This window comes from Aptenodytes patagonicus, chromosome 1 (assembly GCF_965638725.1).
Source record: "Aptenodytes patagonicus chromosome 1, bAptPat1.pri.cur, whole genome shotgun sequence".
Lineage (NCBI taxonomy): Eukaryota > Metazoa > Chordata > Aves > Sphenisciformes > Spheniscidae > Aptenodytes > Aptenodytes patagonicus.
This window is the reverse complement of record NC_134949.1, coordinates 203578196-203596001: the sequence shown is the minus strand read 5'-3', so window position 1 is coordinate 203596001 and position 17806 is coordinate 203578196. Positions and strand designations below refer to the sequence as shown.

At 48.0% G+C, this 17806-nt stretch overlaps 1 protein-coding gene across 1 annotated transcript in view; it reads right to left on the bottom strand.

Annotated features, from left to right (window-relative positions):
• Positions 1–17806, bottom strand: part of SLC7A1 (solute carrier family 7 member 1) — a 71005-nt gene that overhangs the window by 42550 nt on the left and 10649 nt on the right. The window contains exon 2 of the mRNA XM_076364316.1: positions 1111–1494. Within this exon, the coding sequence (XP_076220431.1) occupies positions 1111–1480 (370 nt within the window). The 5' untranslated portion in view covers positions 1481–1494. The remainder of the gene's footprint in view (positions 1–1110; positions 1495–17806) is intronic.

Below are 17806 nucleotides of genomic sequence, written 5' to 3'. Positions count from 1 at the left end.
AAATTATATGCTTACTTTTTTTAAAAACTATTTTTATCCCCTCCTTGCAGTGAACCTGATTCATAAAAGAACCACGGGACTCAGATTTCCTAAGGAGATGAGTTTAATTGACTCTGGCTTTTCATCCTCTCATTTCTTATTTTAAAAAAAAAAAAAAAAAAAAAAAAGGAGGAAGAGGAAAAGGTTTCAGGTAGCACACAGAGCAGAGCCAGCACGACCTCAGACAAGCAGCTGCTACGTCACTGTATCGTTCTTGATATGATCTTACCCTCCTCAGCACCATGGGAACTAATCTCCAAGGTAACACACATCCCATAAAATGCATTTAAAAAAAAACCCCTCCCTTTAATAATTTAGCATAACATCGGTTTTCATTTTAACTAGTAAGTCTTCACTCTCAACTGGCAAGTTGGTTGCAGCCTTAATTACAGGCATGATGACAAGCAACGTGCCCAGAATGTGCTTGAAAAGACACGAATCCTTAATTAGCAAAGTGTGGATTAAGTTTTAATGTATCAGCTGAGTTGTACACTGCATGCTCTGAGTTGATCCAAGGCCTCTCCTAGTGGGAGTCAAGGGCTTAGAAGGGATTTGGTTTGGACATTTCAGAGACTGTGAACCTGCAGATCACCCTAAGCTTAATCCTGCAGCCATTCATGAGACAAAACTCTGATCTCCAGATACTTTAAACAGGTCTCAAAGGGACCAGGAATTAATCCTTTATCAGCTGGGAGTACAGATGCTGCTGTGTAAAAGCATCCTTCCATCAGCGGCTTCTTTCTCGGCAGAGGGGACACGCTTTTGCTCCCTGGTAAGTGTGCAGCAGCCAGGGGATGCCAAAGGGATGATGTGGAGATTCAGAGGAAGTCGCAGCAGCAATAATCCGGCTTCAGGACAAACCCTCAGCCCATAGCACACCACTCACCTCGCCGACTGACAGGAGCCACCAACAACACACCCCGCAGACGAGTCCTGAAATCCTCGGTGAGTGCAAGAGCACAGCGTCTATTTTGTAACAGTAACACAAGCGCCCAAACAACGCTGATCTTATAATCTAGGCTGCCATCCTGGACTAAAGCTAGGGTCTCGCAGCGCACCCACCATACTTACCGATAACATAGGAGAGGATTAAATTCCACCCTGTGATGAAGGCCCACAGCTCGCCCACGGTCACGTAGCTGTAGAGGTAAGCTGATCCCGTCTTAGGAACTCGAGCACCAAATTCTCCGTAGCAGAGTCCAGCCAGCACTGAAGCCAAGGCAGCAATCAAGAAGGAGATAACAATGGCAGGTCCTGCGTTCTCCCGCGCCACGGCTCCAGCCAGTACGTAGACACCTGCACCCAAAGTGCTGCCTACACCCAGAGCCACTAAGTCAAATGTGTTGAGGCATCGCGAGAGCCGACTGTCTTCTCGAGTGCAGTCCACATTTTTCCGGCGAAGAAGCTGGTTTCCAAAATTGATTATTTTCTGACACTCCATCTTTGTGTTTGGGCCTGCAAGAAAGATGTTTCCATCATTACCTGGACCAGGATACCCCCCCAAAACAGCATCACTGCACAGGTACACTGCTACAGCCCTGTTACATTTCAACAAACAAATCTTCCCACTTTCCACCTTTTTACATGGCAAAATGTCTCCTTCAGCATTTTACCTAGCACAGGGAAATAAAACAGACAAAACCAAAGCATTTTCTGCTTCCCGCTCCCACTCACACTGCGAAGCCTGCACGATGCAGGGAGAGACGTGGCACTCCACGCCAGCTCCCACCCCACTCCACAACCACCCAGTTCACAGACAAGTGGTCAAGCCAAAAACGCAAAGCCCATCTTTCAGATTTCAGAGCATTTTTCCTGGGCTGGGAATTAAAAAACCAGACAGATATATAGAGAGAGACGTGCTTACATATATTTTTTAAGTCTCGGGGTGAACTAAGAAGTGAGCATTACATCCCAGAATAAGGCATCACAGGTGCTACTCTCCCTAGAGCACAACACGACCACGTGCCGCAGTCAGTGACACCACTTGCAGTCGAACAGACCCGGTGGGACATTTCCCCTCTCTAAGCTCCAGCTCCAGCCACAGGCAGCAGCACAGGCTGCTGTTGCCTACAACTGTGCAGGCTGAAACAGATATAATTTAGGAAAAAGGACACGCAGAACTGAGTTTTATTTAACTTGGTTACACTGAGGCAAAGGCTCAAGCTATTTTGCATTTGCAGCAACTGAAGTGACAGCACAGTGGGACTCCCTGAACTTCCCTGTCCCACCCAGGACAGAAGCACTACAGGATGGGGGTGTTTAATGAAACTGTGGGGCAGGGTTTCCAGCCGTGGTCCCATTTCAGCAACTGCACTATTCCTGTGTATGAACCTGCTGGCACGGCCAAACAGCGGCGTGCAGCGGCTTCAGTGTGTGAGCAGCTCAGGTGCAGCTCCCCTGCTTGGGACTTTATGATGGGATTAGCAGCAGGGTAAAGCAAACCCCTGTGTGGAGGGATCCCTTAGGAAATCCTTCTGGAGTTTCTCTTCCCATGAGAGACACGTATCTTGCGGTGGTACACCATGGGAAGATTTTGCTACGCAACTCATCAAGCCTACAAATTCAACCATCTGCATAGGCGTTCACCTAACACAGACAGTAACAGCACTCATTAAAAGCTACAATCGGTCAAACCAGCATGGCCAGCAGTGAGGTCAGCTCCTCAAGGACATCTGTGGAACCAGTGCCGTTAGGGAGTCTGTCCCTTCAAGATTTATGTCCTTGGACACAGCCCGGGTATGGAAGTTTTGTCTTACTCTTTCTGAAAAAACTTAAGTATGTTGCTTCAAAATTGTCCTTGCCTTTAGAAAGTGGCTAGGGAACTCCTCACAGCATTACCTGAATCCACGAGCACAGCATTAGAAGGAATTTCTTGCTTTTTACACTGCCAGGTCTAGCCCCAGTTGTCACAGGCAACCATGGCGTAACATCAGGCCTTCCCTTAAAAATTTCTAGGTGCTTTATCTCCACTGTGGGAAAGCTCCACCACCACTCCTCTACTATCCAGCCAAAATGCTTTAGTAGGCAGCATTTACTCACATGCTCTTGTGCCAAGAATGGCCTTTCCCCGCTTGGGTGGTTACCCCAGCATACTTTTAGAGATCAGTCATAATCTCCCAGCCTTCATTTTGCAAAGGTAAGTGATCCAAGCCCCAAAGACATGGGTAGTCCCTTGACCTGTCTGCAACTGTACACCTCTGAACCACCCTCTGAGCAGCAGTATATCCCATTAGCACCCTTCTACTTGTTGCATCAAGAGGAACCATCAGGAGAAGCAACAAGAGCATTCTAAGAGCAACCACTAAGAACTCCAGCGGGTACCTCCTCTACCACTCTCTGATTTCCTCTCCCAGACTTCTCACTAAAAAGTCCCTTTTGCACCGTTCCAGTTTCCTACTAGTCCTCATCTTCTTAAATAACTTCCTGTGTGGCACCCCATCAAAAGCTTTACTCAAGTCAAGATAAAGGAGAGCTATAATTCTTCCCTTTAACCTTAAAAATTAAAAAAACAATAGTCCCCCACCTTCCCTGTGCCTCTTATCAAATAAAACTGTCAGGTGAATCTGCCAGTCTCTCATAGGTAAACTCACTTATCTCTTTGCTCTTCTCCAGTAAATGGGCACCACCTCCTACTTTGACAGAGGTTTCGCTTTGCTGGTTCACCACCGTTTTCATTCCCTGGTTCTTTCTGATTACCCGTCCCTGGCCCTGCTCTTCTGAGTGTTGCTCCCACTGGCTGTAACCATTTTCCTCAGCCCACACTCTGTCATCCCACCTTCATCCCAGCATCATCATCCTCATTCAGAATTTGGCAGTTGGATAATATGATGCTCTCCACAGCTAGGATGTTTCTGTAGGATCTGCTGCATTACTCCTAATTCACATACACAGAAAAACACATATTAAAATAAAGCAGTGTTGGGGGAGCTGTAACAAGGCATGCTCTTCACCTTGAATGGGCCTCCAGTGGAGGAAGTCCAACAATTGTGACAAGCACCAAAAAGCTCTGAACGTCCCCACAGAGCCACACTCCAACCAAAGACTACAGGTAACCTAAGCCAGAGTAACAGAGCTGGCACTGACAACAACCTACCATGCTTTTACAAACAGATTTGGCTCTAGGCACCAATCACTACTATGAGACCTGCATTCAACTATTTAATGCCCATTAGTGTTTCTGTTCTGAGCATAGGAGTACTTTAAAAGTGAATGTCCCAGTTGTCCCCACTTACCATGCTTTGGTTCACACTGCGGAGAGCTCGTGGCGTGCACAAACCCGATACTACCGGGATGAACCTAAACCTGAGGGCACTGCAGGGGCATATGTAATGCACCCCAACACCTGATGGGTGCTCAGCCCACAGAAACAGCTACTCAAGGACAACCTCCCATGTAAGATGTGTCGTGCAGACATCAGATTCTCAGCAGCAACTGTTTTGCTCTGCAAATTTACAGGCTGCCTGGACAGCGCCTATGAGGATGAAGGGCATCTTCCGTCTCAGACTGCATCCTGTAACTTCAAGAAGCCCCAGCCTGATATCCACACTGCACCATTAAGCCCGGCTTCGGCAGCAGGGCTTTCAAAAGTTTCTTCATTAATTATGGAAAAGGAGAAAGGTTCCTTTATTTAGATGCAATGCTGGACTGAGGCTTAACTTTCCAATGAATAGCACCTTACATACCAATAATGGAACAGCAGTATACATTGCACACTTACATCAATAGTACGCTGAGAATAATGTGTAGGCAAAATACTGCTAAATGCAATTTACAGTATGGTCGAGTGAGATTGATACTTCATCAGCTCCAGCTAAAACCCAGTGTAAAAGATGGGAAGATACATGCTAAGAAACTTAATTAACTGAGTCAGCTATTAAAACCAATGCTTCAATTTTGTTGCCACAGCATCAACTACAAAATCAAAAATCCTCTTCATTTTTCCAAGACACCAGTCATAAACCCTGGCTTAAATCCCTTTCTCTTGGCCTTACACTAACTCCCCTACTATGAGAAAGTAATTACAACTGCAGGAACGAGGCTGAGGATTTAGAAGTCCCACCGTGTTAGAAATTGTCTCCTCCACCAACAGCTCTCAAACACGCTCCCGAGAGACACGGATTCAGACTAATGAAGAAAGGTAGGTTTCAGGCCCATCTTACAAAAATCTCATTTGGTGAACCATGGGAATTCCCAACACACACACAGAGGGAAAAATATTTTCTGCCTTCAGAAGGCAGACAGACCTGTTTACCTAAGTGTATTCATATGTCAATTCACTCATGCAGTCTCCTTCCCACTTGAACCTTACCCAAATCCAAGTCAGCCAGGATTGCTTTCAGCTGGACACCTGCCCACCTCCCCCAAAAGCAAGGACAGGGCAGTCCTGAACTTTGAGCTGGGGAAAGATGACAACAAGAGCGCTGCACTGGAGCATCTGCTATGAATTTCATTGCTTTCTAGGACAACACAAGTCCTAGGCTTTGCTTAATTCCCACAAGAGTGATGCAGAGATCCTATCGATGCCTACATTCTATGAAGACCACAGCAATGGGGCTAACTCATCCACCCTGCCCAACAGTGGTGGTGGTGCTAGTTGACACTCAGTCTGGAGCTCCAGGAAATGGGGAGGATCCCAGTGCTGTGGAAAGATGGCCCAGCTCAGCAAGAAGCTGAGTGATGAGCCAGGGAGGTCTGCAGAGATGCAGTGCAGCTGGGCAGGGCTCACCAGCCCTTTGCACAGAGCCCCTGGGTAGGCCCCGATGGACCCCTGAGTCTGAGTTGGACCAACATAGGGGAATACTGGAGAAGCTCGGAGGAGATCTTCCTGAGACATTTCACCCTGGGTGAGGCTACAGGTCCAGGCTTCCCCAAACCCCAGTGACTTACGCACTGTTTTGTGTTCCTCAGGTTTTGCACCTCCGAGTTGACATCAACCTTGCTGAGCATACTGGGCTTCATCCTACAAGGTGCTGAACATTTCTTACACAGAAAATCAAGGCGAGGGAGGAGAGTATCTTGCAGGGTTGGACCACGTAATGTGCAGCAGGAAAAGGTCTGTGATGTGCACTCACTCATCAACACGTGGGTTTCTACAATGCCCACACGACAGGAACAGGGCTAACCCTAAGAGCTAGGTGGCACTAACAATACGCTTGCTTGCAGTGTGTCAGTAACCTACTGTCCCCATACACCGCACAAAGCTCCAAGGAGGACGTGCTCTGTGGTGAACAAAAGCAAAAGGCAGAGGTCAGGCTGTGCAGCCTGATACTATCTTTGTCCAAGAAGTGCCTCCAGGTGGAGGTGGACCAAAGTTCCCCACAGGTGAGAGCCACTCTCCCTGCTCCTTCGACCACCACTGACACCCAAGGGGCTGCGGATGCTAAGTCTCTTCCAGGATTTGGCCCAAGGCCTCTGCTTCAAAAATGTACTGCCTAACAATAACGGTAGACCTTTTACTTCCTATCTTGCCATTTAACTTAAATTTAACTAAACCTGGTGTCTTGCAAAACGAACATGACTCAGTGTTCCCAAACCAATGGAAGTTTTATCTCTGCATTGAAAATGAAGGCAGATCTGATACCTGATGCCCTCCCTTGCCACAGAGATCACGACAAATCACTTCATGGGCAAGAATGGGGCTGGGGAGGGACAACATCCCCAGGAGAGAAACAGCCCCTCACTGCAGGGATGGAGGATCAGGGTACCGGCTCGGTAAGGTTTTTGGCAGTGGGGGAACATAGGACCTATTAATTAAAAAATAAATCTAGTGAATTATTTCAAGCTTATATATAACTCAAGAGTATCCCCCAATAAACACATTTCAAAACTATTTCAGGTTGAAGCTCCCTCAGGCATACCTACAGATGTTCACAGCTGTACTATGGCTATCAAGAATAAAGCAGAACTGCTTTTTGTGGATAATTTGTTTAGAAGAAGGGCTATTTAATTATGACAGACCTAGAAACTAAGGCCAACATCCTGCAATTGGCTTAATGCCAGCAGACAGTGCTTTTCTGGCTGATCTCAAGATCAAAATATCAACTTTGTCCTGCCCCAAAAGCATCAGAACATCCGAGTGTCTCTCTTGTGAATAAAATACCTCCTACAGCCTGCAGGTAACAGACGGGGAGCTGGGTACAGGGCACAGTAGCCGCGCTGCAGCCGTGTTCTGCATCCCTCGCACACAGCACTGTCCCTCATCTCACAGACAACTGATCACCATCCTAAGCATCTCTTACATGTTCTTGTTGCTTTTGAAACAGCAGGTACCAAATCAACCTTTCACTTTCAGTTATATTCACTGTAGTTTGGCAAAGAGACCTTCAATAAAGACAAGTGGGATTTTTTTCAGGAGAACAATCTTTTGGTTTAGCAGGATGCAGTACAGGGGCCATTACACCTCTGCCCAAAACCTTTCCTCTGATATCATTTGTTATCTTCGCAATTGTATCAAAGGGTGATTTTGGCAGAGATTATGATTTTTCCCTCCTTAGAAGTTGGATTTGTCTGTGATCTTGCTTTCTGAAACAGCCGTTCTTGCCTTTGAAGTGCGGAAATGTATTCTGGGCTGGTTCCTCTCACTTCCACTCCCAACCATACTTGAAACGATGAGCCTTTTTTTGAATGTACGGTCAGTACTCCTGTCCTAATCACATAAAACAATATAAATTATTCCAGAAATGTTACCAGATGGTACATAACCACCTTCAAGTTGAAGACACTCGGTCTGAATGAACGTAGATTAGCTTTGTTCTGCACATCCCTAACTCATACCCCTGCTTTAGCTCCGGTTTCTCCGATGAGAAACACTGATCTGCAAGCCCCGGCCGCTCAGACCCTGGGTAGGAAATGGCTTCACCCCAAAGCACTGGGCACCTTCATGTTTCAGCGGTAGCCGAGGGCTTTGAGAGCAGCGGGAAGCAATGACGCACCTAGATAACCTAGCAGGGCGGACCCTGGGGCAGGGGCCACATCCTTGGGTGAAATCCTGTCCCACTGAAGTCAATGGCAAAGCTCCCACCAACTTCAATAGGGGCCAAATTCCACCCACTGCTACTGGTCCTTGTCTTTTATTTACTGTGCATTTTATGTTTGTTACTTTTGTTCCCTGTCCAAATTCTTGTGCCTTGACTGTATTGTATTTTCAAATAAGATATTCTTCCTCCTCTTATCTAATGGTTAACATACCTATTATATCAGGTTGATAGATTTCCTTCCCCATTAACAACATTTTAAAAAGGGACATTCTTCAAAACAATCCCATAAGAAAATAAGCAATCTTGCATCTGGTTAACAGCAAAAAGTAAACCATAACAAAAATCTGTCCAGCTAAACATAAAACACCATGTGTAAAAATAAGCTGACAGGGCACCATTTTACATAAGCAGTACTATCACTTCCTAAACAATTACAATTCGTTTCAGCTTCTGAAAAACCACTCCTTATCTATTTCAAGACCTTGCTGCTCCTGAGAATTTTCTTCTCCAATTTGCAGAAGAGCATAAAATTAAAGGCGCAGGAGTAGGCCGTCCCCATGTGCCAAAGGACGAGCCAGTGGGGAGGAAGACTGGCCTGGCTGAACAGAGAGCTTTGGCTGGAACTCAGGAAAAAAAGGAGAGTTTATGACCTTTGGAAGAAGGGGCAGGCCACTCAGGAGGACTACAAGGATGTCGTGAGGTTATGCACAGAGAAAACTAGAAGGGCCAAAGCCCAGCCAGAACTTAACCTGGCTACTGCCATAAAAGACAATAAAAAATGTTTCTAGAAATACATTAGCAACAAAAGGAGGGCTAAGGAGAATCTCCATCCTTTATTGGATGTGGGGGGAAACAGAGTGACAAAGGATGAGGAAAAGGCTGAGGTACTTAATGCCTTCTTTGCCTCGGTCTTTAACAGTAAGACCAGTTGTTCTCTGGGTACCCAGCCCCCTCAGCTGGAAGACAGGGACGGGGAGCAGAATGAAGCCCTCATAATCCAAGGGGAAATGGTTAGCGACCTGCTACGCCACTTAGACACACACACGTCTATGGGGCCAGATGGGATCCACCCAAGGGTACTGAGGGAGCTGGCGGAAGTGCTCGCCAAGCCACTTTCAATCATTTATCAACAGTCCTGGCTAACCGGGGAGGTCCCAGTTGACTGGAGGTTAGCAAATGTGATGCCCACCTACAAGAAGGGCCAGATGGAGGATCCAGGGAACTACAGGCCTGTCAACCTGACCTCGGTGCCAGGGAAGGTTATGGAGCAGATCATCTTGAGTGCCATCACGCAGCACATACAGGACAACCAGGTGATCAGGCCCAGTCAGCATGGGTTTATGAAAGGCAGGTCCTGCTTGACCAACCTGATCTCCTTCCATGACAAGGTGACCCGCTTAGTGGATGAGGGGCTGTGGATGTGGTCTACGTAGACTTTAGTAAGCCTTTGACACCATTTCCCACAGCATTCTCCTAGAGAAAACAGCTGCTCATGGCTTGGATGGGCGCACTCTTCGCTGGGTAAAAAACTGGCTGGACGGCTGGGCCCAGAGAGTTGTGGTGAATGGAGCTAAATCCAGTTGGCGGCCGGTCACGAGCGGTGTTCCCCAGGGCTCAGGATTGGGGCCAGTTCGGTTTAATATCTTTATCAACGATCTGGACAAGGGGATTGAGTGCACCCTCAGTCAGTTTGCAGATGACACCAAGTTGGGCGGGAATGTTGATCTGCTCGAGGGTAGGAAGGCTCTGCAGAGGGACCTGGACAGGCTGGATCGATGGGCCCAGACCAACTGTATGAGATTCAACAAGGCCAAGTGCCGGGTCCTGCATTTCGGCCACAACAACCCCATGCAGCGCTACAGGCTTGGGGAAGAGTGGCTGGAAAGCTGCCTGGTGGAAAAGGACCTGGGGGTGCTGGTCGACAGCCGGCTGAACATGAGCCGGCAGTGTGCCCAGGCGGCCAAGAAGGCCAATGGCATCCTGGCCTGTATCAGAAATAGTGTGGCCAGCAGGAGTAGGGAAGTGATCGTGCCCCTGTACTCGGCCCTGGTGAGGCCGCACCTCAAATACTGTGTTCAGTTTTGGGCCCCTCACTACAAGAAAGACATTGAGGTGCTGGAGCGTGTCCAGAGAAGGGCAACGAAGCTGGTGAAGGGTCTAGAGCACAAGTCTGATGAGGAGCGGCTGAGGGAACTGGGACTGTTTAGCCTGGAGAAAAGGAGGCTCAGGGGAGACCTTATTGCTCTCTACAACTACCTGAAAGGAGGCTGTAGCGAGGGGGGTGTCGGTCTCTTCTCCCAAGTAACAAGCGATAGGACAAGAGGAAATGGCCTCAAGTTGCACCGGGGGGGTTCGACTGGATATTAGGAAAAATTTCTTCACCGAAAGGGATATCAAGCATTGAAACAGGCTGCCCAGGGAATTGGTTGAGTCCCCATCCCTGGAGGTATTTAAAAGACGTGTAGATGTGGTGCTTAAGGACATGGTTTAGTGGTGGACTTGGCAGTGCTAGGTTAACAGTTGGACTTGATGATCTTAAAGGTCTTTTCCAACCTAAATGATTCTATGATTCTACAGCCTATTAAGCAGGACAAGGAGTTTTCTACTAAGGAAAGAAGAAAGCCCAAGCCTGACCCTGCTGCACATCCAGTGAACACCCCAGGCACCTCCTTGGAGGAAGCGTGAGCAGAAATCCCACTCAACATTGTCCAACATACGCTTATATCCATTTTGAAACACGTGGAAACCTCTACTGTCATCAGTATCCTTCTCTCACAGCAAAGTGATGTCCTGTGGACAGTCTTATTTTCCCTCAGCATCGTTTTGGTCTTCAACAAATGTATCCCCCGTACAGCTGTACCATCACTGCTACTAGTCTGCAGAACAAAGAGCTTGTGCTTACGCCATGTTGGTATGTTTGGCAAACAATGTGGAATGGGTTTGGCCCTCTATTTTTAGTTTAAACACAGGTCAGCTCCCTGAACAAGCATGTAGTGATGATGCCAACGTTTTGATCAACACACAGGTAACAAATCCATTTGTGAGCCCTTTCCAAAAGGCTGATTCTGCTGCTTCCATCCCCAAAGTAGCATCATCCACAGAGAAGTCCTATGCAGAAAAAGAAGAGGTGGGAAACCTCAATTCCTACTACTACCATTAGCATTACAGGTATTTTTGGGGTGTCAGATTTGACTGTAGATTCCGAGATGCAAAGAGGTTATGCTGTAAGGAACCAAACCAAAACCACTGAATGCTTTTTGAAGCATCATTCAGAAATACAATGAGGAAAGTCAACAGTGACCAAGGCATGTCAGCCCTGCGTGCGATCCATTACAGTATAAAGCAGGAATTGTGTCAGATATGTCCTTCCAAAATGTCTTGCCTTGGAAAACCTCCAGTGTTTTGTTACATTACTCTGCAACAAGTGACAGAGCAGAGACAAGACAGCTACAGCAGATGCTGAGCTTTCCCCACGAACATTTGAACACCTATCTCGAGACTTTTAGAAACAGAAGCAAAGGACATGGCATCAGACCCTAAGGTGCATCTGGCTTTGTCCCCGAAGGTGCTGCAAGTGTCCCCATAAGCTGTGGTGGAAAAGGCAGGCAGCTTAGAGGGGACTGCCTTGGGACAAGCGCTGAGAACAGACTCAGAGGCTGTGGTCACAGCCATTCACAGATGCCTGCCACCAGGGAAAGGGCTGATGAAAATAAAGGCATGACCAAGCATTAGCATTATGTGAAGCTAGAAGATATCCCACCATAGCAGCAGTAATGGCAAGGAGTCCAAGCCAAAAGCCACAAAAGTCACCACAATTCTTTGCATTGGTTTCACTGTGTGTAAAGGGATGCTGTCCTGCTGAAGTATTTTAACCAGGCAAGGAATGTCTTGTCCGTGTGCTGTTAAATTGTTCCCTTCTTGACTGTCATAATTTAATTTTCACATGTGTGCATATATCTCAATATACATTACAGAAATGTAGATTATATCAATGTGTATATATATGTTACATTCTTTGCCAATTCTGTCACTAAAAACCAGGATCAGACACTAGCATGGTATTTGCGACTCAAAAGAAGGAAGCCATCCAGTTAAATATAAACTACATGCTAAACAGAAATAAGGGCTCACACACACACGGGTGTACAGTGTATACAGAAGACAATCTTAATCACCTGCTTAAAGACACACTGCCCATAACAAGGGGACCATATTACTTTCCTCTGTTGAAGGCAGCTGCTTTAACAGCACAAGGGAGGTGTTGCTGGGGGACCAGCCCACTGCTGTGGATGGCTGAGGTTGGTGCAGGTTTCTGTTCCTCAAGCTCCGGAGTGTTAAAGACATTTCCAAGGCAGCACCTCCCACTCTTCTCCAGGCATCTCATAGCCCTGGAGAATTTCTTCCATTGGAAAACAAGCGGTGAGGTGCTCTCTCTATGCCACCTACTTACCAGCAACCAGTTACTGAAAGGGGAACACCAAGTCCCACTGGACATGAAGAAGGTGCTGCTGCTCCAGAATTGCCTCAGGAGAATGGCAGGGTGCTGCAGCTCACCCACCTGCTTTCCAAACTGTCACAGCTACTGGCTGTACCAAGGTCAGAAATTCCTCTCCCATCCCTGGACAACTTCTGAGACCGCAAAGACTATCCTTTTCCCCAGTTCCAGACAAGAAGTCTCAACTTCCCCAAAATTTCCAAAAGTTCCAGACAAACTTCAATGTTTTGTCTCAATACCTGCAGTAAACTTGATCTGGGTTATTTGTGGATACATGAAACCCTTTTTGAAATTAGTAGTGATTTTGGACCAGAATAAAGGAGGAAGGTTCCTGCTCTGAAAGTCCCGAGGGGAATGCTTCAATGCCCCCAGAATTCAAGCTTCAAATTCTCCAAAATGGAAGTTCAGTGACGCCCATTCTTCTCCACAAAGCTTCAGCCGTGATTAACATCAAAGGTAGCACACAGTAAGCCATTCAACAGGTAAAAGGTTGGATAGACGTTAATTCTCCTCCTTGGCTACTGCAGAAACACACAATGTATTAGGCTTAATTTGAAGTGGGGAATTTGACATTATGATCACTTTCTAACCGCGGACACAATGAAAGGCTGGCACGGGATAAAAGATGAGAGTCTCCCACTACCCAAGCGTTGCAAGAACAGGTTAGAGAAACACCTCTTAGACACAAACTGGATATAGCACATCCTGCTTCAGAGCAGACTCCGGTGCAGCCAGACAACATGTTTGTTTTGGCAGGGTTAAAACCAGGTACGTTCCTCTTCTCAGACTACCACATATCACCCCTATAACTGTACCAGAATAACCACCCAGGGAATCATGCTGCAAATTGCATCACCGGAACAAACCCAAATGCTGTGCCTACAACCGACTGGGTGGCAAGCCACTGCAGCCACGGCAGAGGAGAGGTATGGGACACTTTCCAGGCTGGATTCCTACCTGAGGAGAACCATCTCCCAAAAGGCACCTTCGGTGCTCTCAGCCCTTTTAGCCCATACCTCGCACTTCAGCTGGTAAGGGTCTTCTGGCAGCTCAAAACAGCACCCAGCTGTTTGGAGGGGGGGGGGGGGGGGGGGGGGAGGGGGCAGCGCTGCATTTGCGATTCACAGCTCCTCAGGGATCAAAAAGTTAAGGAGGTGTCTTCCTGCCTAGCGGATAAAGGGCGTTACACCTCTCTTATTACATGAATCACTATCTTCTGATGAAAAAACATTTAATTGAAAAGTCTCCCACCAGCTCTTGTAGTCTCCTCAAATAGTTCCTCAGCATGGCTTCAAAATTACACTTTGCAAGAAAATTGCTTGATTTAACTCCCTCAATTTGTCATAAAACCCAAGGGGATCTCCACTGATAATCAGACCTGCCAAATCATAGAATCACAGAAAGGTTTGGGTTGGAAGAGACCTTAAAGATCATCTAGTTCTAACCCCCCTGCCCTGGGCAGGGACACCTTCCACTAGACTGGGTTGCGCAGAGCCCCATCCAACCTAGCCTTAAATGTTTCCAGGGATGGGGCATCCACAACTTCTCTGGGCAACTTGTGCCAGTGCCTCACCACCCTCATAGTGAAGAATTTCTTCCTTCTATCTAGTCTAAATCTACCCTCTTTCAGTTTAAAGCCATTACCCCTTGTCCTATCACTACATGCCCTTGTAAAAAGTCCCTCTCCAGCTTTCTTGTAGGCCCCCTTCAGGTACTGGAAGGCTGCTATAAGGTCTCCCCGAAGCCTTCTCCTCTCCAGGCTGAACAACCCAGACTCTCTCAGCCTTTCTTCATAGGAGAGGTGTTCCAGCCCTCTGATCATCTTTGTGGCCCTCTTCTGGACTCACTCCAACAGGTCCGTGTCTTTCTTATGTTGGGGGCCCTAGAGCTGGAAGCAGTACTCCAGGTGGGGTCTCACCACAGCAGAGGAGAGGGGCAGAATCACCTCCCTCGACCTGCTGGCCACGCTTCTTTTGATGCAGCCCAGGATACGGTTGGCTTTCTGGGCTGTGAGCGTACATTGCTGGGTCACGTTGAGCTTTTCATCCCCCAGTACCCCCAAGTCCTTCTCCTCTGGGCTGCTCTCAATCTATTCTCTGCCCAGCCTGTATTTGTGCTTGGGATTGCCCTGACCCATGTGCAGGATCTTGCACTTGGCCTTGTTGAACTTCATGAGGTTTGTACGGGCCCACCTCTCAAGCCTGTCAAAGTCCCTCTGGATGGCATCCCTTCCCTCCAGTATGTCGACTGCACCACACAGCTTTGTGTCATCGGCAAACTTGCTGAGGGTGCACTCAATCCCACTGTCCATGTCGCTGACAAAGATGTTAAACAGTACCAGTCCCAATACCAACCCCTGAGGAATGCCACTCATCACTGGTCTCCACTTGGACATTGAGCCGTTGACCGCAACTCTTTGAGTGCGACCATCCAGCCAATTCCTTATCCACTGAGTGGTCCATCCATCAAATCCATGTCTGTCCAATTTCGAGACAAGGATGTCATGCGGGACAGTGCCAAATGCTTTGCAAAAGTCCAGGTAGATGATGTCAGTTGCTCTTCCCTTATCCACCAATGCTATAACCCTGTCGTAGGCGGCCACCAGATTTGTCAGACACGATTTGCCCTTAGTGAAGCCACGTTGGCTGTCACCAATCACCTCCTTATTTTCTATGTGCCTCAGCATAGTTTCCAGGAGGATCTGCTCCATGACCTTCCCAGGCACAGAGGTGAGACTGACTGGCCTGTAGTTCCCCAGGTCTTCCTTTTTTCCCCTTTTAAAAATGGGGGTTATGTTACCCTTTTCCAGTCAGTGGGAACATCACCGAACTGCCACGACTTCTCAAATATGACGGATAGTGGCTTAGCAACTTCATCTACCAGTTCCCTCAGGACCCGCAGATGCATCTTATCAGGTCCCATGGAATTGTGCACCTTCAGGTGCCTTAGATGCTCTCAAACCTGATGTCCTCCTACAGTGGGTGGCTCTTCATTCTCCCAGTCCCCGCCTTTGCCTTCTGCGGCTTGGACAGAGTGGCTTGAGCACTTGCCAGTGAAGACTGAGGCAAAAGAGTCATTGAGTACCTCAGCCTTCTCCATATCCTGGGTAACTAGGTCTCCTGTTTTGTTCCAAAGAGGGCCCACATTTTCCCTCGTCTTCCTTTTATTACCAACACACCTATAGAATCTTTTCTTGTTGCCCTTGACGTCCCTGGCCAGATTTAATTCTATCAGGGCTTCAGCTTTCCTAACCTGATCCCTGGCTGCTCGGACAATTTCTCTGTATTCCTCCCAGGCTACCTGTCCTTGCTTCCACCCTCTGTAGGCTTCCTTTCTGTCTTTGAGTTTGTCCAGGAACTCCTCGTTCATCCATGCAGGCCTCCTGGCGTTTTTGCCTGACTTCCTCTTTGTTGGGATGCATCGCTCCTGAGCTTGGAGGAGGTGATCCTTGAATATTACCCAGCTTTTCTGGGGCCCTCTTCCCTTCAGGGCTTTATCCCATGGTACTCGACCAAGCAGATCCCTGAAAAGGCCAAAGTCTGCTCTCCTGAAGTCCAGGGTACTGAGCTTGCTGTGCGCCCTCCTCGGTGCCCTAAGGATCTTGAACTCCACCATTTCGTGGTCACTGCAGCCCAGGCTGCCCTTGAGCTTCACATTCCCCACCAGCCCCTCCTTGTTGGTGAGAACAAGGTCCAGCATAGCACCTCTCCTCGTTGGCTCCTCTATCACTTGGAGAAGGAAGTGATTATCAATGCATTCCAGGAACCTCACGGATCGCTTATGCCCTGCTGTGCTGTCCCTCCAACAGATACCAGGGCGGTTGAAGTCCCCCATAAGGACCAGGGCTTGTGAGCGTGAGGCTGCTCCTATCTGTCTATAGAGGGCCTCATCTGCTCGGTCTTCCTGGTCGGGTGGCCTATAGCAGACCCCCACCGTAATGTCACCTGTCCCTGCCCTCCCTTTAATCCTGACCCATAAGCTCTCAGTTGGCTCCTCATCCATCCCCAGGCAGAGCTCCATGCATTCCAGCTGGTCGTTGACACAGAGGGCGACACCCTCTCCTCTTCTCCCCTGCCTGTCCTTCCTAGAGAGCCTGTATCTTTCCATTCCAACACTCCAGTCATAGCAGCCATCCCACCATGTCCTCGTGATGCCAATAAGATCAAATGAAAGCCTGAGACAGATTGCCAGGGATCTACTTGAAGTGATGCATCGCCCATAATCTGTCAGAGACTCAGCCTTGGTATCGAGCAGAAAAAAATTTATGCTTTGGGAAACAATATTAAATAAGTGAGTTTCTGTCTTCTTAAACCCAGATAAAATGAAGACAAAGCTTTGCTTAGCCGACACGCCTGGCTGTGCCATTCAGGCATTCCAACAGTCCTTGGAAGAAGGCGGGAAATGTCCCTTAGCAGATAAGGAAGTAAGTTAGAGCGAGAAGTTGGTTTGTTATTAAAACAGTAGTGGGGAAACAAACAAATAAAAAACTATGAGCCCCAACCTTCAAGAAGAACAACAAACACCATCCTGCACAGATGTGGGACACATCCGATGAGACAGACGGAAGGAAGGAGACAACTTCCCCGAACACCATCCTTTCACCAGGAGGAAGGGCACAGCCGAGTGGGGATTTTCAGGTGTGGACAAGGGGCAGATCAAAGTGGGTATAAATCAGTGGATCTTGCTATGTCCCTGAACAGCAGGGAGCAGGTAGAGGCCAGCAGGTATCTCGTGGTGAGTGGTGGCAGCTCCAGCTGAAGGCAGTGCCACACGGTGGAAACAGACCCCAGTCATCCCTGCCCAGTGGCCCGTGGGCATCCTGCCTGCAGCAGCAAGGGCTGCCTGGGCGACGTGCTGGACCATGGACCAGGATTTGGCTACCCCGGTGGACCAGCGTGTCTGCGGGTCAGATGTTTCTGTGTGAGAGGTGGAGGTGTTTGAAGAGCTTTTTTAGAGGAAATGCTCTGTAACAAATTTTGGAGGAATTGCTCGCACAAGGGAGAGCTCAGCCTGTGCTGGACACGCACTTGTTCAGGGAGGAAGGGGAGCAGAAATCCTGCGTGGTAGAGTGACGGGGCCCCCTGTGCCTTACACCAAGATGATTCTAGGCTTCTGAGAAAGGATTTGCTATCCTCGGGTAACTGTGTCTGCAAATTAAGTGTTCAAGGTCAGGTTGGATGGGGCTTTGAGCAACCTGATCTAGTGAAAGATGTCCCTGCCCATTGCAGGGGGGTTGGACTATGATCTTTAAAGAGCCCTTCAACCCAAACCATCCTATTCTATGAGTCTACAAAAT